The sequence below is a fragment of the Macroventuria anomochaeta genome, assembly GCF_010093625.1.
Source record: "Macroventuria anomochaeta strain CBS 525.71 unplaced genomic scaffold BU25scaffold_4, whole genome shotgun sequence".
NCBI classification, from domain to species: Eukaryota; Fungi; Ascomycota; class Dothideomycetes; order Pleosporales; family Didymellaceae; genus Macroventuria; species Macroventuria anomochaeta.
The window spans coordinates 530,865-549,806 of NW_022985365.1; the positions used below are offsets into that span (position 1 = coordinate 530,865).

General features: G+C 54.2%; 4 protein-coding genes across 4 annotated transcripts; all 4 read left to right on the top strand.

The window, feature by feature from the left end:
• The first annotated feature begins 472 nt into the window (after window positions 1–472).
• On the top strand, window positions 473–2,613 carry BU25DRAFT_190646 (uncharacterized protein). The gene has a single exon (XM_033700997.1). It carries the CDS (start codon window positions 764–766, stop codon window positions 2,549–2,551), a length of 1,788 nt encoding a protein of 595 aa, XP_033565730.1. The 5' UTR covers window positions 473–763; the 3' UTR covers window positions 2,552–2,613.
• Window positions 2,614–3,359: 746 nt separating this feature from the next.
• On the top strand, window positions 3,360–6,063 carry BU25DRAFT_454981 (uncharacterized protein; the record flags this gene model as incomplete). The annotated part of the gene is made up of 2 exons (XM_033709913.1): window positions 3,360–3,873; window positions 3,920–6,063. The coding sequence occupies 2 exons, from the start codon at window positions 3,360–3,362 to the stop codon at window positions 6,061–6,063; spliced, it is 2,658 nt and encodes an 885-aa protein (XP_033565731.1).
• A 402-nt stretch (window positions 6,064–6,465) lies between these two features.
• On the top strand, window positions 6,466–10,989 carry BU25DRAFT_407195 (uncharacterized protein). Its single transcript, XM_033705474.1, has one exon. The coding sequence runs from the start codon at window positions 6,599–6,601 to the stop codon at window positions 10,883–10,885; it is 4,287 nt and encodes a 1,428-aa protein (XP_033565732.1). The 5' UTR covers window positions 6,466–6,598; the 3' UTR covers window positions 10,886–10,989.
• A 4,625-nt stretch (window positions 10,990–15,614) lies between these two features.
• BU25DRAFT_190768 (uncharacterized protein) lies at window positions 15,615–18,269 on the top strand. Its single transcript, XM_033700999.1, has 2 exons — window positions 15,615–15,988; window positions 16,040–18,269. Exons 1-2 carry the CDS (start codon window positions 15,741–15,743, stop codon window positions 18,099–18,101), a joined length of 2,310 nt encoding a protein of 769 aa, XP_033565733.1. The 5' UTR covers window positions 15,615–15,740; the 3' UTR covers window positions 18,102–18,269.
• The last annotated feature ends 673 nt before the right edge of the window (window positions 18,270–18,942 follow it).

Sequence of the window (18,942 nt, forward strand, 5' to 3'; positions counted from 1 at the left end):
CGCGTTATCGACAGGCAATCTGGTGGCCCAAGTGACTTATTATCGATAGATTGACGACCCCTTTTCTTCGATTGGCTGCTTTTGGAGCGATGTGCCTGTGAAACTGGGGTCGCCGGCTGAGTTGGTGGTCTTTTGGAAGGGTTATGTGGCTCGTGAGGGCTGAGGCACGATGTTTTGACATGGATACGCGTCACATGAAATTAAGGATGCTTGCTCGGCTGGCTGGTGCGAGACAGCTTCGACAGGTCGTGCTTGCCTCTCCAAGCCCTTGATAAACAACCAAACGCCCCTCTTCTTTCCTGGGCCTTTCACTACCTATCAATACTGTTTACTGTCAACCGTCTGTTGTGTTTCACAAGCCTGCCGCGGTTCGTCCGGAGTTCAGCCCTGTATTAGCGAGTGGTGCACGGTTGCTGCGCAAAAGTTGGTTCCCTGTGCGCTGAGCTCATAGCATCCCTAAGGCTCCCGAACCTTCTCCATATCCGAGAAATTCCTGCTGTACCCTCGCAGCTCACTCCACCATCACCTGCACGGCCAGCGAGCATCACTGCAGCACGTCGCTTACCATCCTTCGCCCGGGTGACGCATTTTTCCACCCATACACAGCCCCAGACCCGCCGTTTGCCCAGAATCCGTTCACGCGGCGACCAAGATCAAAGGCATGCACGCGACACCCCAGCTGCTACCCACCAACCCACGCATCGGTGCCTCTCGTCGCTAGGAGCTTCAACGCTTCCTCCGCATCTGAGCACAACCACCAGCCATGGCGTTCAACTTCAACTGGTCGCCACTCCTGGCGGACACTTCGCGCGCGCGAGACATGCTCACAACGGCGCTGAACAAGTCGCCGAAGCCGCCTATCATCGTTGACGACATCATCGTCACCGAACTCAACCTTGGATCAACACCACCAGAACTGGAGATCTTGGAAGTTGGCGACCTGGCAGAAGATCGATTTAGAGGCATCTTCAAAATGTCATACGCCGGCGATGCATTCTTGACGCTAAAAACGAAAGTTCAGGTCAACCCGCTGAAGACGCACTTATCGACAAGACCGGACTTCGCATCACCACAACCTCTGGCAGCAGCATCCGGCCTGACAATACCGCTGTCAATCACATTATCGAACTTCCGGTTGTCAGGCTTCGTCATCTTAGTGTTTTCGAAACAGAAGGGCTTGACCCTGGTCTTCAGGAACGACCCCCTGGAATCGCTAAAGGTTTCTTCGACATTTGACTCGATACCGTTCGTCCGCGATTACCTGCAAAAGGAAATCGAGGGGCAACTACGAGTGTTGTTCATGGAGGATCTGCCAGCTATCATCCATCGATTGTCACTACGTTTGTGCTCGCCTGAGTTCCAGGAGATCGAAGAAGAACGGTTAGATGGCACTAAGGACGGCGTCGCCACTGTAGACCCATTGGCAACACCTCCGCAAGACGCAGTCGATGCGTTCGGCAACCCTCTCGACGAATCTCAGATCTCAGAAATCGCACTCGATCCTGTTGGCGAGATCCACGCGTCCTTCTCGCAAAAGAACATCCTTCGCCTCGCCGCGCTTTCGGAATCGCAACGCACCCTATCGCTCTTCACACCTGGTATTCGAGATGCTGTGTTCCGTGCCTGGGCGGGCCCAGATCGAGATGCGTCCGGCACCGCCACACCAGCACTCACAAGAGGCAGCTTGTCTAGGATACAATCTACCTTTGGTACCATGAGATCGGGCGCCTCATCTATTGCATCTGGAAGCCAAGGCACCCACGACACCCACGATACGCACGACTCACGCCCGACTGTCTCCTCCACTACCTACTCCATGTCAGGTCTGACTCTAGGTGCTGGACGATCACGCACTGGAGGCATGCGAAAGCGCAAGAAGCGCGTTGTGGACCTTCGCAAGAAGACAACTGAGACCGGCGCTGATACTGGATCAGTTAACGGGCAGAGCGAGATGGCGAGCGCCTACGCTTCGGAGACATCGAGTGTCGTGTATGAAGAGAGAGAAGCTGGAGAAGTTGCTACGCCACCTCGAAGCCCAGCCCGTCCTGACCTACAGCATGACGAACCTCATGGTATCCTCGACTATGGCGAGCCCAGCATGCTCGCCGATAACACAGCATCCACCGAGACGCTTACCCCCGCCGCACCCCTTCTCTCAGAACCGCCAAGGAAGTCGAGATCAAAGTCGAAGCAGCGCGATATCTACAACGGCGAGACTATCAAGGCCCGCCCTTCCTCAAGACGACCGCCGCTCTCTCACAACCAGATTCGCCAGGCCCAGCAATCGACATCACCGCTCCTCCGCTCCCTGTCCTTCGACAAGATTGCGCTCGCATCACCACCAAATGAGGCCGAAAGCTCCGGTGGCATCCTCGAACAAGCTTGGATGACGAAGATGGCACAAGAAATCGCAAGGAAGGTGCAGCAAGAGAAGGACCGCCAAGGCTTTTCTCGAGATAGGTCACCACTAGCTCGAAGCTCCAAAGGCCCCACTGGAGGCATCTGGGCTTCGGAAGACGAGCTAGAGGCACCCCCTGCTTACGTTGCTTAGGACATGAAGTCCAGCGACACCTAATGACTTATGCATTACGACGGCGTTCCCTCTTTGAGCTTTGTTCCTTTGTCTGTCGTTTGTACATTTGCTTTGTTGATCAGCACTTGCTATTTGGTTCGGTTATTTGGGTGGGAGCAAAAGTTTCATTGGGATTATTGTATTGTAGTGCAACTGTGTAAGAGTATAGTAAGAGAGGAATTGGCCACGCATTTTGGGGAGTGGAGACAGGATAGGGTAAGGGGTTTTGCCCTTGCGTTGTATATCTAGGAGAAGAGAACGGTGCACAGATAGCCTCGCGACTGGCATACCAGCTTTTTGGCGTATACCCAAGCTATTGTTACATAGCTGAAGGACTGGAGATGGAGTATTGGCTAGTAGTAATCCACTAACTGACACGGACGCTATCACCTTTCGCTATTGCAGTCCTGAGCAATCGATGAGCATAAACTTGTGACTGTCATAGATGGTTCTCGAAATGGTACAAGGTGTGCATGAGATCTGCAAGTGACGTTCTAGCTTCGCCTAGACTGGAAGACCCCACAATCGGTCCCTGGAGCTAGGATGGCGAGATTTCGGGTACACCGCTAAGCACCACGTTGTCACTTCAGCAACATCACAACTTCCCCTTCTGCAATTGAGTTTTGGTACCAATTGCAGTCTCTCCTTCCATTTCCTTCTAGGTTCTCCGCTGGTTTGACAAGGTAAGTGCAGTGAATGCGCTGTATACTTCCACGCTCAAGTCTGGAGCTCTTGTGACCACGATAGCTAACAGCCACGTCTGTAGTGTCACGCTTCATCCTCCACCATGGCTGCCTCCCACTTCGAAGCGAAAGTCAAGAGCGTCCTCTCTGGCGACACCATTATTCTTCACAACATCAGCAACCCAAGACAAGAACGCATCCTCAGCCTAGCCTTCGTCACCGCACCACGATTGAAGCGCGAGGGCGACGAGCAATTTGCCTTCGAGTCACGCGACTATCTCCGCCGTCTTCTTGTTGGCAAGGTCGTACGCTTCCAGGTTCTCTACAAGATTCCCACTGGTGCCAACCGCGAATACGGTATCGTTGCTCTGCCGGACCGCACAGTACTCCCCGAACAAGCTGTTGCCGAGGGCTGGTTGAAGCTGCGGGATGACGCCGGTCGCAAGGGCGACTCCGATGAGGATGCACAGATCTTGGAGAAGCTGCAGGTCCTTGAGGCGCGAGCTAGGGCAGAGTCGAAGGGTCTCTGGGCCGAGACTGGTGGTAGAATCACGTCGTCGAATGAGCTCAGCAACCCCCAGCAGTTCGTTGAGGAGAACAAGGGCAAGGAGCTCGATGGTGTGTAAATGTCCAAAGTGTTTGAGAATAGAGCTAACCCCAGCAGCTATCGTCGAAAAGGTCCTGTCTGGTGACCGCCTTATCGTTCGCTTCATCCTCTCGCCCACCGAGCACGTCCAGACTATGATCCTCCTCGCCGGTATCCGAGCACCATCGACGCAGCGGACGAACCCCTCGACCCAAGAAGTACAGGCTGCCGAGCCTTTCGGTGATGATGCGCAGCTTTTCGTCGAGACCAGGCTGCTTCAGCGTAATACGGCCGTCAACGTCCTCGGACTGACACCGAACGGACAGATCGTAGCCGACGTCAAGCACCCTACTCAGGGTAGCATCACACCTCACGTTCTCAAGGCCGGTCTGGCCAAGTGCACCGACCACCACACCACGCTTCTTGGAGCGCAGATGGCTTCGCTGAGGCAGGCCGAGAAGTTCGCGAGGGACAGGGGGCAGGGTGTTTACCAGGGTCACGTCGCGCCCAAGGCCAACGCTCCTGGAGAGCTCGAGGCAGTTGTTAGCAGAGTACAGAGCGCAGACACCCTCTTCCTGCGAAACAAGGCTGGTGCTGAGAAGCGCATCAACCTCAGCAGTGTTCGTCAGCCCAAGCCTTCCGACCCCAAGCAGTCACCCTGGGTAGCAGAGGCCAAGGAATTCCTGCGCAAGAAGTTGATTGGCAAACACGTCAAGTTTCATATCGATGGAAAGCGCCCGGCAACCGAGGGTTACGATGAGCGCGAAATGGCTACAGTCAGCTTCCAGGGCAAGAATATCGGTCTCCTCCTCGTTGAGAACGGTATGGCTACGGTTATTCGCCACCGCCAGGACGACACCGACAGGAGCCCTATCTACGACGACCTTTTGCTTGCTGAGGCTACCGCGCAGGAGGAGCAGAGGGGCCTCTGGTGTCCCAAGGCACCTTCCGCTAAGCAATACGTCGACTACTCCGAATCGCTCGAGAAGGCCAAGCGTCAGCTCACTCTGCTCTCGAGGCAGCGCAGAGTCCCTGCCGTTGTTGACTTCGTCAAGTCTGCTTCCCGTTTCACCGTCCTGATCCCCCGCGAGAACGCCAAGATCACACTCGTCCTCTCCGGTATCCGCGCACCTCGATCCGCCAGGAACGACCAAGATAAGGGCGAGCCTTTCGGCAAGGAGGCACACGAGTTCGCCAGCAAGCGCTGCCAGCAGCGAGACGTCGAGATCGATGTCGAGGACTGTGATAAGGTTGGTGGCTTTATTGGCACCCTCTACATCAACCGCGAGAACTTTGCGAAGACTCTTGTTGAGGAGGGTCTTGCATCTGTACACGCATACTCGGCCGAAAAGTCCGGTAACGCAAACGAGCTTTTCGCCGCTGAACAGAAGGCCAAGGATGCACGAAAGAACCTTTGGGAAAACTACGACCCATCGCAAGATGACGAGTACGACGACACCACCGCAGCTACGACCCAGACATCGAACGGAGAGGCACCAGCGGCCTCGAGACAGAAGGACTACCGCGATGTCATGGTCACCCACGTTGCCGATGATGGTAGGCTGAAGCTCCAGCAGATCGGCTCCGGTACATCAGCACTCACGTCGTTGATGAGCGCTTTCAGCAAGTTCCACCTGAACCCCGCAAACAACAAGGGTCTTGATGGCCCTCCCAAGGCCGGCGAATTTGTCTCAGCTAAGTTCACCGAGGACGACACATGGTACCGTGCCCGTGTCCGCCGCAACGACCGCGATGCCAAGAAGGCTGAGGTCGTCTATATTGACTACGGAAACTCTGAGATTATTCCCTGGACTCGCCTGCGTCCTCTCAGCGCTGAGTTCTCTAACACCAAGCTGAAACCCCAGGCTGTCGACGCGCAACTTGCTTTCATTCAGCTTCCTGGAAACCCCGAGTACCTCAACGACGCCGTCCAGTTCATCTCCCAGGAGACCGCTGGTCGCTCGCTGGTTGCCAACGTTGACCAGGTTGACAAGGACGGCCTTCTGTGGGTCACTCTGTTCGACCCCAAGGAGAGCAAGTCTGGTGACGAGAGCGTCAACGCCGATGTCATCGAGGAAGGTCTTGCTATGGTTCCCAAGAAGCTCAAGGCTTGGGAGAGGAGTGCCTCGGACATTCTCGGTGCTCTGAAGCAGAAGCAGGACGTCGCTAAGGTGGAGAGGAGAGGTCAGTGGGAGTACGGTGATTTGACCGAGGATGACTAGATGTATCGCTCAGCTTAGCGCTAAAAGTAATGCGCAGGCATTTGTAGGATATTGCATGTATGGACAACAGGTTGGAAAAGCATGGAATCGATTCATTTCTGCCTACATTTTGGAACATGCGCTTTATGAACGAAGTGACGGTGAAACTTGTGCATTAGTGACAGCTTTCAGGCTGACCTCCAGGCTGACCCCGGATCGTAGAGCAAATATCACAGCCTGCGATCATGTGAACAGGTCACAGATGACACATGTCAGCGGCCTTTCCGAAGTGTGGATGGTCCTGTCTCACAGCCCCATTTCTCAGGCGCAGTCGCGTGTAACCCCCGCGTTGACCAATCGGTCGCGCCTGCGCCACAGTGCAAGGCAACCACGATTGCACCCCAATGTATATCGACGACGCCGCCAGCCATGACGACGACCTTCAAGGCAGTCGCTGCGTCGCTTTATTCTATGTTATCGTATACTCACCTCACATAACGCAGTTACGCTGCTACAGCTCACTGCGACAACACTACATTCCATGGTACCGCTCAATATGGAGACAATCAGCAGGATTCCGCGGCGGTTAACTCAGCTATACTCCGACACCAAGATACACTGCGACGCCGTCGTCGAGCAAGATAACCAAGACACGCAATCGAACGTCCTTCACCGCAAACTCCGAATACAGAAGGACAGGTTAATAACGTGGGGTGTCGACTGGAGCGACAATGCGAAGGGCAAGAATGGCGACATCGACGAGAGCGTGGAGCAGGCGGGCCTCACAGAGACAGTGACTAGCGTGCTTGGGACCATCAAGGAGATCTTAGACGAGGCTGAGCACATGCACCCGGGCGCTGCACCTCCAGCGGGCAAGACATTGTCAGAGGAGAAGAGCAGGCTGCCAACATCTGATACGTCCGCGTGGGCAGCCGCCGAAAGGTCACGTTATGAGGACCTCATCAAGGACCTTACTACCTCTATCGACATCCTCTATGACCTCTCAAGAAGTCGACGTGCACAGCGCGATCCCGGTCCGGACGTCAAGGTTGCTCTTGAGCCTCTAAGACCATCCACTCCAGCTATCTTCTCAAAGCCAGAGTATAGCGCGTCGGATCTTACGCTCGTCAACCCAGCGACATTCCCGCTAAATGCACATGCGCTGCATGCTGCTTCCCGCTCGCACTTGCCACCAAAGTTGAACCCTTCAGATCTGGTCCTCCCAGAAGAAGAACCACCGCCATACGAAAGTGTTGGTGCTTCCTCCATTCGCGTAATAGGCCGACTGCGCTCGCGAAACAGTTCGACAAATCCCTGGAAAACCGACGGATCGCGCATTGTCGAGCAGCCTGTCTTGATTGAGTACGCGACGTTCGACCCAACATATCGCTACACTGAGGTCTCTCCACCCACAGATCGGCTGGACACCCTCTTGTACATATTGACCAAGCTGTCAAACGATCAGCCTCATCTGGCTACCCTCAGATGCTTGGGGTACTTCGAAGATCCTAGGCAACCACGATTCGGACTAGTGTTCGAGCTTCCATCATCAACATACTCCGGTGCATCGGACGCGCACAAGACAATAGATGAACTGCGACCTGTTACACTTCTCAGTGTTCTGCAGACAGGATCCAAGTCACTCAACAACTCAAACAGTGCCACACCTCCACTTGAGGACCGCTTTCGCCTAGCATACTCACTTGCCATCACGTTCAGCAAGATCCATGGAGACAACTTCGTTCACAAAGACATCAACAGCAGCAACGTTCTGGTTTTTCGAAAGAACAGACGACAATCGGCAAACACAAGGGCACTGCAGTACGCTCTTCGGGCTCCTGTTGTCTGCTCGTTCGACCTCTTCTCCGAATACGATATCGAGGCCACCAACACGATGCCGACTCTCAACATCTACCGCCATCCGGAGGACCCGAAGTTCACCGGATCTAGGGACAGACATCATGGTCCCCAGTTCGACCTGTACAGTCTCGGCTTGATCCTTTTAGAGATCGGACTGTGGCAGCCGCTTGCTGATCTGTGGAAGCCGAAGTACACCCTCGCCGACTTCAAGCAGCGAGTCGAAGATGTGTACATCCGTCGCCTGGCATCGAAGTGCGGCACTGCATACATGCAAGTCGTGCGCGACTGCTTCTGGGCTGTTGACCGCAGTAATAGCGGCGCTGAGAGTCTGCACGACTTCATGCAGCTTTACAACCGCATTATCATCAGACTGCAAAGATGCTGCATGCTCGACGAGTCTGAACCAGGGTTCGATCTGCACGATGCACGACCAGGGCCTTCACCGCTGATGGGTCCGACCCATCTTAAGCGTAAGAGCGTCAGCCAGCCTCAACTTTTGGAGACGCCGACCAGCCCTTCCTACAGAAGTGCGAAACGCTGGGCCCTAGAGAAGGGCTCCCAGGCACTTGAACGGACGAAGTCTCTGACCAAGTCGAGCACCAAGAAGTCTCCCGACCCTAATGCTCTGTCACGCAATCCATCACAGCACTCGCAACACTCTATCCGCAAATCGATCTCAGAGACCATGGGTCTTACCAGCCCGAGAGAAGAGTCAATAGAGTCTATGGATTGGGAGCAGCAAGACCAAAGGTCACTCGAGACATCCGGTACACTGGTCCCTACTCCACACAGTTCACAGGATCGAAGCGATGTGTCGTCGTTATACAGAGAGCAGATTACCACCGCTGCATCGATCATCCAGCGTGCCTGGCGGGCCTCACGTTCGCAGCCGTCCAATGCCACTCCCTTCAACGACTACAAGGAGAAGATCACCATCATCCAGACAGCCTGGAGACAAAGGAAGCAGAAGCGGACGCACTCTGTGGAAGCTCTCTTCACCGATGGCATCCGCCATTGGCCTCAAGCCACCCTTGGCTACCCAACTCTTGAGCCTGAGGTGCAGGACGCTGGTGTCGTGGAGCAAAACGACAGGTGCATCACATCCTCCATTCACATTCAGACCGATATCGAGCCGGCCCCTCGCTCAAAATTGCGACTGCACCCTGTGAAGTTCACACCTGCGATCGTTGATGAGTGGCATACTATCATGCTCCCTAGACTCGAGCGCCTCATCGAGCGCGCTCTCCGGGACTCGGACGAGACCGTCAGCATTGATCTCGTCGCAATTGGCGAGACTCAGGAGAAGGCTCGACCTACCATCTTCATTACATGTAGCAGTATCGCCAAGATCAAGGCGATCCTCTCACGCCGCTTCCGCTACGATGAGAACGTGTTCGATCTTAAGGTCCGCCGCGGAAAGGTTCGGCGATCCAAGATGAGCCGCTCTTCAGGTCGCGTCCGGCCACCTCATCGATCTATGATGAACACCGAGAACTACAACGCGGACATGGCTGTCATGAACCCTTTTCATCAACAACGACCACTCTGTGGTGCTTCTATTGGTGCCTTCAACGGCAAGCAACATCTTCCTCCGGTTTCATATGGCGGGGTCGTGTTAGTCGATGATGAGCCGCTCGGTATGAGTGTCCACCACCTACTCGATGCGCCATCAGATGATGAGAGTGATGCTGAAGACGAAGTTGCTAGCCCCTACCCGTATGATGCGGTTTTGTCGAGCGCAACCAGCAACAGCAACCCTTGGCTGATGGGCATGGGCGCTCAACCCGGTCTTGAACTTGCAAATGACGCACCGGTACCCATGTGGGACCTCGAGCTGTCTGACGATGAAGATATTGGGAGCGAAGATGACGACGAAACTGAGTCCTTCGACTTCTCTGGTTCAGAGTTCGACTCAGAAGAAGAGTCCGACGAGGAAGCCATGACAGACTCGGCAATGTCGCGCGTCACCGTTGGCGACATCGACGGTATCGAACTCGGCGAGGGCGAAGAGATCAAAGTCACACAACCCGCCATTGACGACGTCGACGGAGACTTCTTCCCAAACGAGGAAGACAAAGACGAAGACCACCTCGACTCCCATGAGCTCGGATACGTCCACGCATCCTCTGGCATTCGCCGCTGGAAGCGCGATGGTATTCTGCATGAGATCGATTGGGCTCTGCTGAAGCTCAACGATGATCGTGTGCAGCCCTACAACGTCTGCCAGGGCGGTCGCCGCTTCGCTTTCGGCTCTATGAAGCCAGATCAACGCGAGATCTCATCGAAGCTTGAGGAACCCGTCAATCGCCGCCACTATCAACCTGGTGAAGACGAGTACCCCAACGGCGTTGCCAGCGCCGACTCACTCGGTGGCCTGAACGTGCACTGCTTCGGCCGCACTACCGGTCTACAGGGCGGTATGGTTGGACAAGCGATGAGCTCTGTGCGCATCTACCGCCGCAAGTCGTTCTCCCGCAGCTGGCACGTTGCTGGTGGGTTTGGCGTTGGTGGTGACTCGGGAGCTTGGGTCATCCAGAACAACTCACACCGCGTTGTCGGGCATGTGCTAGCCTGGTGCCAGAGGAACCACATCGCATACATCTGCCCTATGGAAGTCCTGCTCGAAGACATCAAGCGTACTTTGGGTGCCAAGCGAATCTATCTGCCTGGTTCAGATGAACAAAGAGCTTTCATCAGGCAGCAACAAGGTCAAAAGAAGGCTGTCAGAGACTCCACCGCTATAGGAGAGCTTGAGTCTGCTGTTCAGGGCCTGGGTATCGTGGATAGTCATGATTCGGCAGTGGACATGCGGTCAGCCTTTAGTTCTGGATCGTCGACAAGGAGAAGTAGACTTGACTTGAGCCCACTGAATACGAGTAGCAGTGGCGAGAGTGATAAGGAGAACCGGCGTGTTCTGAAGGGCAAGGCGATGAGGGTCAGTGAGGGGAGGGAGACGATGGTGCAGATGGCTATCAGGCCTTGAGTGTCGCTTGTTGTATGATGGATGAAGACGTTTTGGGAGGATGATACCCTACTTTGGATTGGATGTCGGATAGTACAATGAATAAATGAACTAACTAACCTCTTCTCACACTTAACATGTTTGGCTTGTCTTTGCATTTATGATTGCTTTGCTCTGTTCATTACAGAGTGTCGCACTTTCCCAATCTTTTGCCATGATTGTTGTCACTTCAGCCAAGCCAAGACATCTCCATATAATAACGATCTTATATTCATTTGTGGAAGTCTCGGTGGACATTCAGGAATTCGAATCGGATTTCTGATGAACATTAGAAGGCGCAGAACATCGAGCTGTTTCCCTATTGTTTTTGTACTTCTCTAGAACGGAGAAAGACACTTGACACATCAGGTGTTGATGTGTTCATTGTCGGAAGTCGCGTGCCAGCGGCATATCTGTGAAAGGGAGGCTTGCAGAGCATGGACGGATTTGTAGCTGCGTCGCATCACCATGTAGTTTACAACCGCGTTTGAACATGTCCGCGGATGTCCCAAGAGCTAACAGTGGACATCTAGGCTTAATTTGGCATAGATAGACCACAATATGAAGTCTTGGACAGTGAAACAATTCAAACCACCATCTGTACACCAGCAAAAGCGATTACTCAACGCCGTAGAGGCGCAAGCGAATGCCAAAAATTGCCTCGCCCAACGCGAGACTCGAAAACTCACAGCCTTGGAATCAAAAGTCCCACGCGCTAACTCTGTCCATCATTAACATCAAACCATCACCCGATACTCCCTCCAACCTCAGCTTAACTTACACTTGTGCCGGCTGGACAAAAAAGAAAGCGTGTCCCCTGCCAGACTCGAACTGGCGGCCTTGGGATATCTGCTCTAGAGCAGTCACAGCGTGATGACTATGAGACCCACGTGATAACTGGTTGAATGTTAGATGTGGAAGGCGGAGTTGTAAAGATGAAGGAGGCTTACCCAACTACACCAAGGAGACCTAACTCAGGAATTGAGTTATTGATTAGATAAGCAGGCAATACAGTTGCTAATATATATTGTGGGCAATTCGCGGGCTGGAATGAAGCTTGAAGACAGTGGTGTTGTGCGGTGGAGTTTTTGGTAAGCGAATGAACATTCGGTGGGGCTGTGAGTCAGTGTACGGTAGTGGGGACCTCGTAGACTGCTGGTAAGGTGGGGACACTGTAAAGCCATGGTGTTCTGTTGGAAGGAGTGATGTTCAAGCTGAAGGCTGTTGAAGACGGCACAGTCAGTAAGAATCGACAGTGTACTTCACACGTATCGGCGTAGTTGCTATTGTAATTGTCGAGCGCGTGGAAAATCATGTTAGAAGTGCTGATAGCATAGTATGGTAGGTATCCCTCGCGCGAAGTTGATGAACGGTTTGTTGTGCAGTTCGACTGAGGCTCATGTTGCGTAGGTTATATACTGAGAGGAGGCTGATGAGGGGGATGACCGGACCGTCTGGCTGGGTCAGGCAAAATGCGCCGAAGCATCAATCACGGCCTGGATGATACACCACACCAACTCAAATTGCTCCGAATTATACTGTCCACTCGTTGAGAGATCATCCGAAGTCTTCATCATCGGATTGCCCTTTCCAGCACGGAACGGCACGAGGCGAATTTGACACCCGGCCGCGGCCGTAGCCGTGTGCCCTGGTCGACTGCTGACCCTAATTTTTCTAAACCAACGACCACATATCACTGCCACGAATATCTCTTCCTCTTTGTGTGACACTCGCGAGAGCCGAAAAGTAGTGTTGAAGATGTCCAAAGCCCCAAACAGCCGCCGGGTGGGTCGCCCATTGGGCTGAATGCACCGCAAATCTGACACTAACGCCAAAAGTGGACCCGCTGGGCAGCCATGCGAACAGCATGGTGGGCTACCGCTCGCTCGGAACCCAATCAGGGTTTCTTCGGGCAGCAAAGGATTCGAAGTTGGGAGGAATGTGAGCAGTGACTCACTATGCTGATAGGAGTGGAGCCCAGTGCGAGCATTGTGGGAATTGCTTTACAGTGTTAAAGCTGGCTAGTCGGCGATTGTGATATGCTCAACAGACTAACAAACCCGTAGTGTAGTTCTTGAGGCATGCTGGAAGGAAGGCAGAATTGCGTGGGCGTCCCACACGTTCTTACTTTTTGGTGGTGGTGTTGTGGGTTGCGCTAGGCGAGCACGCTAGTGTTCCCAAACTCCCAAACGCCACTGCATGAGTGACCTCAAGCTCGAACGGAGCGGGGTGGAAGTCTTCGAGGCGCTGAATCCTACAATTCGAAATATCATTCTCGTTGTAATGAGAAGTAAGTCCTGCCCAGAGCGCACTGGCAAAAGCGAATATGGCGTCCTTTGAGCTTCATCCGAATGTATATCAGTGACTGGTCGATTGCAGACGAGCGAATGAAGGGTGAGTCAATGTTTGCGGTGCGGTCCTGCCTTAGAACTTGAAGCTCTCTAGGATTTGAGTGGTGCGATATCATATGAGACTGTTTCTCTCAGGTTTCACGCCTCAGATCGCCCAACCGTCCAGACGACGCAGGCTTGAGTTGACATCGATTAACTAGTTGCGCTTTGGTCATATTCAAATAGGATGCTCCAATCTTCTTTCGAATCGCTGAACGCTGGCATCCATAGACGAAGGTGTAGTCGACCTTCCGTCCCTAGACGTGCGTAGATTCCTTCTGTAACATGGTAGTCGGTTCTCTGATGATGCGCAGCACGGTATGGAAGAGCAGCTTAGCTGTGCCATTTGCCCGAAAAGTCAACCGTGTACGATAGGTGTGGTTGTATAGAGATCAAACGCCACAGCTGTCGTAAAAGAGGGTGGGGGTCTATTGGCTATGAGTGCACGCTTTCACAGGGCCTGGCTGGGCCACGACATCCTCCCACGGCAGGTCGACCAGCAAATCGAAGGAAAGGCTAGCATGCTCCGAGTCGTAAGCAGCATCGTGTGTCATTGAAAGGGATGTGAGTGCCTAAATCAAGATGAAACGGAACGTTTGTATGTTGTACTTCCTTAGTGGCGGTCACTACGTCCAGAGAATGTGGAACAAACTCGGCCAGAGGGCTGTGAGTGCCTTGAACACGACAACGGTCATCGAGAGTGCCACAACGCAAGCTGCGTACTGATAGAAGCTGAGGGGTGATGCCGAAGTGTTTTGATCTTCTTGATCAGGTCTGATGCTATCAGAAGGCATAAACACCACTCGATGCCATGCGTCTCTTCACCGGAATCCTTAGCGGTAGCGGGGTATCAAACGCAGAGCTTCGTCAGCGCGCGTGATGAGGGGAACTCTCGGAACGAGGCGAGATGGTTACACCGGGTACAGCTGTCTCCATGTCGTTGGTCCAACAGCCGGATGTCGTACGCTAGTGGGTGGCAGTTTCTGGAAGGCCATGATTCGCGGCGAGCAGACGGGCACTTGCCAGTCAGCCTTGACGCTGAACGATCGAGGAAACCCGCGTGGCGAAGGACACATCTTCCGTGTCGTTGCGACATTAATGAAGTGTCGCGAAATTGAGAGTGCTGTGTTGTTCCTGCATGGCAGACGCCAACTGACGTGGCTAGCCCGAGGGAAAGAAGCATAGCCTGCACAAAAGTGTGCATAGCGGATTGCAGAGGATCGAGAGGAAAAGCAGATGAAGCTAGGAACAAGTGGTCCTGCCATCGTTCACCATGTGGAACGTGGGGGAGAATTGTTGAAGATGCGGAAAAAGTGCAAGCTAATGGAAAGATAACGGGCGATGAAGCTGGAAGGGCACGGATCAGCGGCACTAGTGACAGTATAGGTTTGGCTCCCGCACATAGTGTAAGCTACCAGACCTCTTGTGTGCTGGCCATGGAAGTGGTCATGAATTGAAATGCACCCACGAAGCGGTGAGGGCGCCTGCAAGCAGAAGGAGTGGATAGCAGCTCGCATGAAGAGGGGCGGGCGATCCCGGTTTCTGTTCGTCACCCGCGGCACTCTCTGACCAGTTGAGTTGATGATGCAGGTCTGTCTGAGACGTCTGCACATCTGGGGATGCCCAATAGCGAGGGCTCGTTTGGTAGGGCAGAAGTTGGCTATTATTACGCACATGGAAGACGTTGATCGTTACAAGGTATCGCCTGGTGAGGGAGCGACCGCGTCGCAAGTGCCGGCCGTGTGTCAATTGCTTCAGATGTCAGGAGGCTCCGTGGACGAGCGGACTGCGTGATGACACTCGCAGTTCCCTGAGGAATGCTGGACGAGGCAGAGATGGCGACACAAGTGCAGCTGTGCACTTTTCCGCAGCAACGAGGCGCTCACAATCTGCAAAGCTTGGTGAATGCTGCGTCACCACGGCGCACCAAGGGCCTCCAGAGGCAGAGGGCGGAAGAAAGCAGTCTTGTGACGGAGTGTGCATCGAGGGCAAGGGCAGGAGCGGCCCTCCGCACGCCGGTGGGCATCAAAGCAGGCTGCAGTGCGCGCCCAACGACGTTTGGACGCAGCGCGCATGAGAGGCTAGCTACTAACTGGGCTTTTTAGCACGACAAGGCGGCTGGGCCGTTTTGAAATTTTGCTGGCGGGGATTCTTTTGCGTTGCAGCAGTCGATGCCCGAGTACGCCTGCATGCATGCCTGCAGCACACTCGGTCGCCCAGACACCCCAGACTTCTTTCTCACTCTCGCTTCCTCACTCCTTTCTCCTCACCCAGCCCACTCGACATGAGACGATAGCAAAGAAACATCGTCCGCCTGTGCAAACATGCGCACCCTGCGACAGCTGCCTGTCGCCTAATTGTTGTCGCAGTCGATTGCCCCGCGACCATCATTTATCGATAGCCTCCCGCCGCTAGACATTTTGCCGACCAGCCCTCCGCTCAGCCTGATGCTGCAACTGACCGCGGGCTCTGAGCCCACCATGGCGAGCAATCACCGGCAGCCCTATGCAGAGGATTACTTCTCTGACGACGGCCAAAACAAAAACAACAATGGCGTCCCTATCGGGGCCTTCACGCCAGATGCGTCGCCAGGCAAGGCAAACGTCCGTACCAAACGCTCCAACCCCGAAGACTTGGGGACCGAAAAGACCCCTACCGGTCGAGTACCAACATTCGACGTAAAGAGCGACTCTGGGTATTCCAGCCAATCTGTCGCCGGCATGAGTAGCGCTGATTCGGCCGCAAGTGCTACGTCCCAACGAAGCCCGCCCGTCGTCAACACTGTCCCGGCAGCTCCTTCCCCAACTCCCGCGCAAAGAGCTCCCAGACCCCCTCCCTCACGCCAACAAAGTACTCAGAGTGCCCAAAGCTCTCAGAGTGCTTCCCGTCATCCCTTGTCGCGCAGAGACTCACAGGCCTCACGGCGACCCCCTACTACTGAACGACGACCTACCATCACGAGGGAGCCGGCACCCAAACGTAGGGACAGCCGAAATGTAGACGAATGCACGGTACCTGGCTGCACCGGGTGTGGACCTGATGCCATCGAAACTCGACCACGACAGTCACGCCGCCAATCAATGCTGCAGACCCAGCCAGCCGAGTCTGCCCCCGATGTTTCCTACCCTCATCCATACGACACACGCTCGCAGGTCTCAGACCCTACGCAGTATCAAGCTTCCTCTCCAAGGGAGGCTCAGCAGCCCCGAACGTACCACACACCGCAAGGTGGACCTGTCATTCAGCCCGGCATCTCACGCCGATTGTCAGTCAACAGTCGCCAAGCTCGGCCCACCAGCTACCACGGAGATCCCAATTTCAACTGGCAACAGCCCGGCATGCATTCGTCCCACCCGAATCTGTCTCACGAGCATGGTCCACCTCTCTCGAGGTCAGCGTATGGCAACCTGCCCTATACTCAACCTCAAATGAACGCCCCATACATACAGCAGTATCAACCGCAGGGCCCATCGCCAGCTGCATTCTACCAAGCGCAACAAATGCAGCCTACGCACAACCAACAGAGGCCACCTCTACAGGCGCGCGTCTCTCAGACGTCTGCTTATGGATACCCCATACCGCCCCCGGTCGTGCATGTAGAGCGTAGTGATCGAAATATGCCCTCAGCAAGATACCATTCCAACGCTCCGCATCAACTTCCGGCCCAACGTCGACAGCCACGCATTGAGTATCCCGACCAGGAGGATTACGATTCCCAGTCTGAATCCGAGTCTGAGACTGAGTCCGAAGAAGACTATGAGCCAGAGTACCAGCCCCAGTCTCGACTTCAGAAAGGTGCACCCCAACGGCGCCCGAGCCTACGCCATGCAAAGACAACACCTGCTCCTCCGGCGCCTGAGCCAAGACGTCCACAGACAGTCGTCATCCCTGAGCGACGTGTCTCTCGACGCGACCGCAACCTCGACCCTCGACCTACCCGCCGTACCTCGATGAGTAGACCACCGCTCGTACCGTCTATCAAGTCTGAGTCAACTTATGATACTCCGCGAGCTCGTGTTATTGTAGAGAACCCGCAGTCTTCTCGTCGCGAGTCTTTACAGGCCTACGACAAGACCTTTAAGGAGCACCGCAGGGCACGGCAACAGGAGTACGAGCAAAAACTCCCGAAGCGATCTTCAAGAGCCTACGACAACGTAGTCCTTGGCCATGACTACGAGCGAGATTATCACGACGATGACGAGGAAGCAGCGCTTGTTACGCGTGCCCCACTTCGTCGCCGTGATACCGACACTGAGCCTCGTCGAAGACCTCAACGGTCCGTTGAAGTTAGGCAGGCTGCTGATGCTGAGGACTACATTAATGCGAGACGTGGTGAGCGCGACACGTATGCCGATCAGACCTACGAGATTGCCAAGAGACGGTCGTCACGGGCTTCTGGAGGACCTTCTGAGGCTGAGTCTTCCCGCAGCAAGGGCAGCGACAACAACGGCGAGATCCGTCTTCGAATTGGAAACGATGCTCCGGTTACCCTCAGTCTCAACGGCGACATGGAGGGGCGTACCCTACAGCTTGTTCCTATTGAGAACGGGATGAACGAACTGGTCATCAGCAGTAATTCTCGCAGTGGCGAGAGCACCTACCGAAGCGAGAGAGGAAGCACTCGGGGCGACAGAAAGACTATTACGTCCGCTAGTCAGGCACGGAGAGACGCTGAGGAAATGACAGAACGGAGCTCGCAGAGCAACCGCAGGAGACGGGAGACACGAGGTGAGCAAGATGAACCGCGACGTGTTCTTCATCGACAAACGCGCAGGGGGGAGCGAAAAGGGCCCGAGTACCAATACTGAAGCGCCCCATGCCCTTCATACAGTAACGGGAAACTGTCTCTTGTTCGTTTCTTCGCGCGTACACGGTCGGTAGCACATGTTGCAGCGTTTGTCTGGCTTTCTCTTTCTTGCTTCCTAGCAGAACGCTCAAGTCTGCACCAAAAGTTTCAGGCGGACATCGCTGCCTCACGGTAGAACGGTCTGCTACAAAAGTTTGGTTTGGCTCTTTTCTTTCTGCACATTTTGGTACGATTCCCCTATTGCATTTTAGTTTGTTTGCTGCGTTCCTTTGCGACAGTGCAGGTCACATTGTTATTGTTTGCTAGACTGGAACGCTCACGCACACGGACACGATGCATGTGTGGGAGCTGGACTCATCTGTTGGACTCAGATTGTATGATGGCATCTTGGCCACTGTGGCACCATCTACTGGGCGATCTACTGCGCTTCTCTATTTCCTATTTCTTCGAGAGCATCTTTACATTTCGTTTTCGTTCTATACCTGCTCCTGGCTCGCGCTGGGAGGTTCTTCGGTTTCTGGATGGATTTAATACCCTTTTTGTTCGGCGAAATTGTTTCTTTGGTCACCAAAAGGGGGATGAAGTCACATGATGGCGATGATGGACTGATGACTTGATGATGGCATGTAGGACATGATGATCACGTAGCGTTGCTTTAGTTAGAGCTGGAAACAGAAGGAAGTCAGTCTGGAAAGGTACGGTGCTGCTAGCCGGCATCATCTCGACTACAGACAGACGAAATTCAGTTACTGCCCTACATTCTCACTTCAGCCCAATTTCATGTTTGCTTTTTGGTGAACCTTGCCTCTTTGATCGCGGCTGAACACGAACTGACTATCCCG

Excerpts from the sequence above, each read along its gene's own strand:
- BU25DRAFT_407195 (XM_033705474.1), top strand. The coding sequence starts at position 6,599 with ATGGAGACAATCAGCAGGATTCCGCGGCGGTTAACTCAGCTATACTCC.
- BU25DRAFT_190646 (XM_033700997.1), top strand. The coding sequence starts at position 764 with ATGGCGTTCAACTTCAACTGGTCGCCACTCCTGGCGGACACTTCGCGC.
- BU25DRAFT_190768 (XM_033700999.1), top strand. The coding sequence starts at position 15,741 with ATGCTGCAACTGACCGCGGGCTCTGAGCCCACCATGGCGAGCAATCAC. Across the intron at positions 15,989-16,039 it reads GACGTAAAGAGCGACTCTGG|TGCTACGTCCCAACGAAGCC; the intron begins GTATTCCAGCCA and ends TTCGGCCGCAAG.